This window comes from Lichenostomus cassidix, unplaced genomic scaffold, assembly GCF_008360975.1.
Source record: "Lichenostomus cassidix isolate B80296 unplaced genomic scaffold, HeHo_3.0 HiC_scaffold_36, whole genome shotgun sequence".
NCBI lineage: Eukaryota > Metazoa > Chordata > Aves > Passeriformes > Meliphagidae > Lichenostomus > Lichenostomus cassidix.
This window is the reverse complement of record NW_028147270.1, coordinates 820,649-828,031: the sequence shown is the minus strand read 5'-3', so window position 1 is coordinate 828,031 and position 7,383 is coordinate 820,649. Positions and strand designations below refer to the sequence as shown.

General features: G+C 53.3%; 3 protein-coding genes across 3 annotated transcripts in view; 2 read left to right on the top strand and 1 right to left on the bottom strand.

The window, feature by feature from the left end:
• LOC146423751 (translational activator of cytochrome c oxidase 1-like) overlaps nt 1-3,676 on the top strand; it is a 28,557-nt gene extending 24,881 nt beyond the window's left edge. The window contains exon 6 of the mRNA XM_085044494.1: nt 3,613-3,676. The gene's annotated coding sequence lies outside the window, so the exon portion shown is untranslated. The remainder of the gene's footprint in view (nt 1-3,612) is intronic.
• On the top strand, nt 1,051-3,631 carry LOC146423752 (translational activator of cytochrome c oxidase 1-like). The gene is made up of 3 exons (XM_085044524.1): nt 1,051-1,314; nt 2,516-2,765; nt 3,412-3,631. The coding sequence occupies exons 1-3, from the start codon at nt 1,109-1,111 to the stop codon at nt 3,610-3,612; spliced, it is 657 nt and encodes a 218-aa protein (XP_084900650.1). The 5' UTR covers nt 1,051-1,108; the 3' UTR covers nt 3,613-3,631.
• A 1,194-nt stretch (nt 3,677-4,870) lies between the features above and the next one.
• Nucleotides 4,871-5,893, bottom strand: LOC146423750 (uncharacterized). The gene is made up of 2 exons (XM_085044507.1): nt 5,225-5,893; nt 4,871-5,194 (listed from the first exon to the last, which is right to left on the bottom strand). Exons 1-2 carry the CDS (start codon nt 5,891-5,893, stop codon nt 4,949-4,951), a joined length of 915 nt encoding a protein of 304 aa, XP_084900633.1. The 3' UTR covers nt 4,871-4,948.
• Nucleotides 5,894-7,383: the final 1,490 nt, after the last annotated feature.

Below are 7,383 nucleotides of genomic sequence, written 5' to 3'. Positions count from 1 at the left end.
TTTGGGGATTTTGGGAATTTTTGGGGAATTTTGGGATCTACAGGACCTAAAAATCCCCTGAATTTTGGAAAAAAAGGGATTTTTAAGGCAAATTTGGGGGTTTTTAATGGGATTTTGGAGCTTCAAGGGGGAATTTTGGGGATATTTTGGGAATTTTGGAAAATTTTGGGGATTTTGGGATCTTCAGGACCTCAAAATCCCTGAAAATCCTGGGAAAAAATGGGATTTTTTGGCGATTTTGGGTGGATTTTGGGGGTTTTAATGGGATATTTTTGAGAATTTTGGGATTTTTTGGGGGGATTTGGGGATTTTGGGAATTTTTGGGGAATTTTTGGGATCTCCAGGACCTCAAAATCCCCGAAAATCCCCCAAATTTTGGGGAAAAAATGGGATTTTTGAGGCAATTTTGGGGGTTTTTAATGGGATTTTGGAGCTTCAAGGGGGAATTTTGGGGAATTTTAGAGAATTTTGGGAAATTTTGGGGATTTTTGGGAATTTTTTGGGGCATTCTGGGATCTCCAGGACCTCAAAATCCTGGGAAAAAAAGGGATTTTAGGGAGGTTTTGGGGTGGATTTTGGGGGTTTTTAATGGGATTTTGGTAATTTTTAATGGGATATTTATGAGAATTTTGGGATCTTTGGGGGAATTTGGGGAATTTTGGGAACTCAGAAACCTCAAAATCCCCAAAAATCCCCCAAATTCTGGAAAAAATGGGATTTTTATGCCAATTTTGGGTGTATTTTTGTTGGTTTTTGGTCATTTAAAATGGGATTTTCATGGGATTTTCGCAGGATTTTTGGGGTGAATTTTGGCAATTTTGGGATTTTCCCAAATTCCCTGTTTTTTTCCCCCCCAGGACCCAAAATCCCCCAAAAAAGCAATTTTTTGGCTCTTTTATGCCAATTTTTGGCATTTTTTGTTGATTTAAAATGCGATTTTCGTGGGATTTTTGCAGGATTTTTGGGTGAAATTCTCAGAAATTCCAAATTTTCCCAAATTCTCCGTTTTTTCCCCCCCCAGGACCCAAAATCCCAGAAAAAAAGTGATTTTTTTGGGCAATTTTGGGTGTATTTTTGGTGTATTTTGGTAATTTTAAATGTGATTTTCATGGGATTTTCGCAGATTTTTTGGGTGAAATTCTCAGAAATTCCAAATTTTCCCAAATTCCCCGTTTTTTTCCCCTCCCAGGACCCAAAATCGCAGCTGCTGCTGGAGGTCAGAGGTCCTGGAGGTTCATCTTTGCTCCTCGAGCTGCAAACGGAAAATCCTCGGCGGAGTCAGCAGGAGCTGCGCGGAATCCTCAGCAAATTCGGGTGAGAAAACACAGAATTTGGGAAAAAACACGAAATTTGGGAAAAAACACAAAATTTGGGCAAAAAACCCCAAAATTCGGGTGAGAAAAACCCAAAATTTGAGTGAGAAAACACCAAAATTTGGGAAAAAACCACCAAATTTGGGGGAGAAAAACCCAAAATTCGTGGAATCCTCAGTAAATTTGGGTGAGAAAACACAGAATTTGGGCAAAAAACACCAAATTCGGGTTTGGGACCTCGAAATTTGGGTTCGGGACACCAAAAAATGGGTTAAATACCCTAAAAAATTGGGAAAATACCCCAAAATTCGGGAAAAAAACCCAAAATTCGTGTGAGAAAATGCCAAATTTGGGAAAAAAACCACCAAATTCGGGGGAAAAAACCCAAAATTTGGGAAAAAATCACCAAATTTGGGGAAAAACCCCCAAAATTCGGGTGAGAAAACAGCAAAATTTGGGAAAAAACCATGAAATTTGGGTGAGAAAAACCCAAAATTCGCGGGATCCTCAGCAAATTCGGGTGAGAAAACACGGAATTTGGGGAAAAAACCCAAAATTTGGGAAAACCCTCCAAATTCGGGTGAGAAAAACCAAAAATTTGGGAAAGAAACCACCAAATTTGGGAAAAAACACGAAATCCGGGGGAAAAAACCCCAAAATTCAGGTGAGAAAAACCTGAAATTTGGGAAAAAACCCCAAAATTCGGGGAAAAAACCCAAAATTTGGGGAAGAACCCCCAAAATTCGGGTGAGAAAAACCCAAAATTTGCAGGATCCTCAGCAAATTTGGGTGAGAAAACACAGAATTTGGGAAAAAGACAAAATTTGGGTTTGGGAGCCAAAAAAATGGGATAAAACCCCCAAAATTCGGGTGAGAAAACACCAAATTTGGGAAAAAAATTTTGGGTTTGGAAGCCCAAAAAATGGGTTTGGGACACCAAAATTTGGGTTAAAAACCCCAAAATTTGGGTTAGAGAGACAAAAATTTGGGTTTGGGGCACAAAAAATGGGTTGGGGTCACTCAGTGGTCACTCACTGGTCACTCAGTGGTCACTCAGTGGTCACTCTGCTCCCCCAGGGGCTCAGTGGTCACTCAGTGGTCACTCAGTGGTCACTCAGTGGTCACTCATGGTCACTCAGTGGTCACTCAGTGGTCACTCAATGGTCACTCAGTGGTCACTCATGGTCACTCTCCTCCCCCAGGGGCTCTCTGGCCGAAGGTGTCCGGCAGAGCTTTGAGCGCGTCGGGGTGGTCAGAGTGGCCGCAGCCGCGGCGGTCAGTGGTCACTCTGATGGTCACTCTGATGGTCACTCTGGTCCCTCTGATCACTCTGATGGTCACTCTGGTCACTCTGATGGTCACTCTGGTCACTCGGCCATGGAGGCTGCACTGGAGGTGGCTCTGCTGGCCGGAGCTCAGGACGTGGTGGCCGAAGGGGAGGACGAGCTCAAGGTGAGTGACCACTGACCACTGACCATTGAGTACTGACCACTGACTGCTGACCATCACTGACCACTGACAACTGACCACTGACTATTGACCACTGACCATCACTGACCATTGACTACTGACCACAGACCATTGGCTACTGGCCATTGACCATCACTGATCACTGACCATCACTGACCAATGGCTACTGACCATCACTGACCAATGGCTACTGACCATCACTGATCATTGACCATCACTGACCACTGACCACCCCTGACCATCACTGACCACCCCCTGACCACCCAACTGACCACTGCCCATCCCCAGCTGACCCCTTGGCCACCACTGACCACCCACTGACCACTACCCATCCCTGACCACCCCGAATGACCACTGACCACCCTAACTGACCCTTTGACCACCCCAGTGACCACTGACCATCCCAACCACCCCCCAGTGGTCGCTGACCACCCTGAATGACCCCTGACCTCCCCTTGACCACCCAACTGACCACTTGACTACCCAACTGACCCTTTGACCACCCAGCTGACCCCTTGACCACCCCACTGACCACCCAACTGACCACTGCCCATCCCTGACCACCCTGAATGACCCCTGACCACCCCACTGACCACTGACCATCCCTCCCTCCCTCCCTCCCCTGCAGTTCCTCTGCTCTCCCTCCGCCCTGGCCGATGTCCAGCGAGGCCTGCTGGCCGCAGGGCTCCGGCCACTCTCGGCCGCCGTGGAGTTCGAGCCTCGGGCGCGGCTGGAGCTGTCCGAGGGGTCAAGGGGTCAGCTGCAGCGCCTCCTGCAGGCTTTGGCCGAGTGGCCGGAGCTCGTCCGGCTCTACCACAACGTCCGCTAGCGGCTGGACAGCTCCGGGCAGTGGTCAGTGGTCAGCGGCTGTGTGCAATAAAGGGTTGAGTTGGTGTGATGGTGTGGTGGGCAGTGGTCATTTGGGGTGGTCAGGGATGGTCAAGTGGTCATTTGGGGTGGTCAGAGGGTCATTCAGAATGACCAAGGGGTGGTCAGTGGTCATTTGGGGTGGTGTGGGGGACTTGGGGGTGGGCAGTGGTCATTCAGGGTGGCCAAGAGATGGTCAAGGGGTCATTCCAGGTGGTCAAGGGGTCATTGGGAGTGGTCAGGGGTCACTTGAGGTGGCCAAGGGGTGGTCTGGGGGTGGTCAAGTGGTCATTCAGGGTGGTCTGAGGGTCATTCGGAATGACCAAGGGGTGGGCAGTGGTCATTTGGGGGGTGTGAAGGACTTGCGGATGGTCAAGGGGTCATTCGGGGTGGTCAGTGGTCATTTGGGGTGGTCTGGGGTGGTCAAGGGGTCACTGGGAATGGCCAAGGAGTGGTCTGGGGGTCATTTGGGGTGGTCAAGGGGTCATTGCAGGTGGCCAGAGGTCATTGGAGGTGCTCAGGGGTGGTCAAGGGGTCATTTGGGGTGGTCAGGGGTCATTATGAGTGGTCTGGGGGTGGTCAGGGGGTCACTCAGGGTGGTCAGTGGTCATTCTGAGTGACCAAGGGGTGGCCAAGGGGTCACTCAGGGTGGCCAGGGGGTCATTGGGGTCAAGAGGTCATCAGGAGTGACCAAAGAACACCCAAAGCTCAGTGATGACCAAACCCAGCAGGTCATTTATTGGTGGCCAGAGCGGGCTGCGGTCACTCTGCGGTCACTCTGCGGTCACTCTGCGGTCACTCGGTGGTCACTCCTTGGTCACTCGGCGGTCACTCGGCGGTCACTCAGTGGTCACTCGGTGGTCACTCGATGGTCACTCTATTGTTACTCTGTTGTTACTCCATGGTCACTCTGTGGTCACTCTGTGGTCACTTCATGATCCTTTGCTGGTCATTCCATAGTCACTCCATGGTCACTCAGCGGTCACTGTGTGGTCACTCTCTGGTCTCTCACTGGTCACTGTGTGGTAACTCACTGATCACTTGGTGGTCACTCCATGGTCACTCAGCGGTCACAGTGGTCACTCAGCACTCAGGGTCACCCACTGGTCACTCTTTGGTCACTCAGCAGTCACTGTGTGGTCACTCAGTGGTCACTCCCTGCTCACTCAGCGGTCACTCAGCAGTCACTCACTTGGTGGTCACTCAGCAGTCACTCAGTGGTCACTCCCTGCTCACTCAGCGGTCACGCAGCGGTCACTCATGGTCCCCCGGCGGTCAGTGGTCACTCTGGTCAGTGGTCACTCGTCCGAGCCGGCCGGACTGCCCAGGAACATCTCCGGATATCCAAATCCTCCCTGAGCTTCTCCTTCCTCCTCCTCCTCCTCCTCCTCATCTTCCTCCTCCTCCTCCTCCTCCTCCTCCTCTTCGGCCACGCCGCTGTCCAGCTGGTCATCCTGACCCGGCCTGGCGCCGCCCGGCGCCCGCAGAGCGTCCACTCTGGGCCTGGAGCCGGCCGGACGCTGCCCGGCTGACCACTGGTCATCCTTCAGCCCCGCGGCGTCGCCGGACCTGACCGGCCGTGGCCCTGCTGACCACTGGTCATCCTTCAGCCCCGCTGACCACTGGTCAGCGCTCGAGCCGCCCGGCCTTGCTGCGGCTGACCACTGGTCATCCTTCAGCCCGACTGGGGTCACTCCCGCTGACCACTGGTCATCCTTGGGTTCCGCTTTCACCGCGGCTGACCACTGGTCATCTGGTTCCACCTTCACCGCGGCTGACCACTGGTCATCTCTTGAACTGACCGCTCTCGGCCCTGCTGACCACTGGTCATCTCTGGACCCGACCGGTTTCACTCCAGCTGACCACTGGTCATCCTTGGGCTCCACTTTCACTCCAGCTGACCACTGGTCATCTCTCGGCCCAACCGGTCTTGATCCACTTGCCCACTGGTCATCCCTGGCCCTCACCCTGACCCTCCCGGTGGTCACTCTGGCCCTCCTGGCCCTCCTGGCCGGCTGTCCGGCGCTCTCTCCGGCCGTCTCTGCGGCCGCCCCGCGCAGCTGCAGCAGCCTGGCCAGCAGCAGTCGCCGCTCCTCTCTGGCCAGTAGCCACTTGACCTCCAGCCGGGCGACCTCGTCGCAGAGCGCCACGTTCTCCAGGACAATGGCTCTGGCCGTCCGGCGCAGCCGCCGGAACTTCAGCCGGTAGCGCTCGGCCGGACGCGGCCTGGCGGCCTTCGGCATGGCCTGGCGGGCAGCGAGGTGGGCAGCAGAATCCTGGTGGTCAGCAGGGTGGTTTGGATATTTTCCTGGTGGTCAGTGAGGTCCTGGTGTGGTCAGCAAGGTCCTGGGGTGGTCAGTGAGGTGCTGGTGGTCAGTGGGACCCTGGTGGCCAGTGGGGTGGTGTGGTCAGTGGTGGTCAGCAGGGTGGTGTGGTCAGTGAGGTGCTGGTGGTCAGACGTGTCCTGGTGGTCAGTGGTGGTCAGTGGGGTAGTTTGGGTATCGTCCTGGTGGTCAGCAAGGTCCTGGGGTGGTCAGTGAGGTCTGGTGGTCAGCAGGATCCTGGTGGTCAGCAGGGTGGTGTGGTCAGTGAGGTCCTGGTGGGCAGTGGTGGTCAGTGGGGTGGTCAGCAAGGTCCTGGTGGTCAGTGAGGTCCTGGTGTGGTCAGCAAGGTCCTGGGGTGGTCAGTGAGGCCCTGGTGGTCAGTGGGACCCTGATGGCCAGCAAGGTGGTTTGGGTATCGTCCTGGTGTGGCCAGTAGGGTCCTGCTGGTCAGCAAGGTGTCCCTGGTGGTCAGTGGGGTGGTTTGGGTATCGTCCTGGTGGTCAGCAGGGTCCTGGTGGTCAGTGGGGTGGTGTGGTCAGTGGTGGTCAGCAGGGTGGTGTGGTCAGCGAGGTGCTGGTGGTCAGTGAGCTCCTGGGGTGGTCACTGGTGGTCACTGGTGGTCAGCGAGGTCCTGGGGTGGTCAGGAGGGTCCTGGTGGTCAGCGAGGTCCTGCTGGTCACTGCTGGTCAGTAGTGTCCTGGGATGGTCACTGCTGGTCACTGCTGGTCACTGCTGGTCACTGCTGGTCAGTAGTGTCCTGGGGTGGTCACTGGTGGTCACTGGTGGTCACTGGTGTCCTGGGATGGTCACTGGTGTCCTGGGATGGTCACTGGTGGTCACTGCTGGTCAGTAGTGTCCTGGGGTGGTCAGTGCTGGTCACTGGTGGTCACTGGTTGCCACTGCTGGTCACTGCTGGTCAGTGCTGGTCACTGGTGGTCAGTGGTGTCCTGGGGACAGAGCAGAGTGGTGGGTTTGGGGAAAAAGTGGACAAAAGTGACCCAAAGTGACCCAAATGGACTTTATATTGACCAAAGTGACCCAAAGTGACCCAAATTGGCAGAAATTGATCCTGAATTGGCCCAAATTGACCCAAATTGGTGTTGGGTTAATCCAAAGTGACCCAAAGTGACCTAAAATTGACTCAAAATTGACCCAAAATTGGCCCAAAGTGACCCAAAAAAACCCAAAAATTGACCCAAATTGACCCAAATCCACCTGGATTGGCAAAAATTGATCCTCAATTGACCCAAATTGACCTAAAATTGACCCAAAGTGAGCCCAAAGTGACCCAAATCAGCCTTGGATTGGCAGAAATTGACCCAAAGTGACCCAAAATTGACCCAAATTGACCCAAAAAATCCCCAAATTTACCCAAAAAATCCCAAATTGACCCAAAAAATCCCCAAATT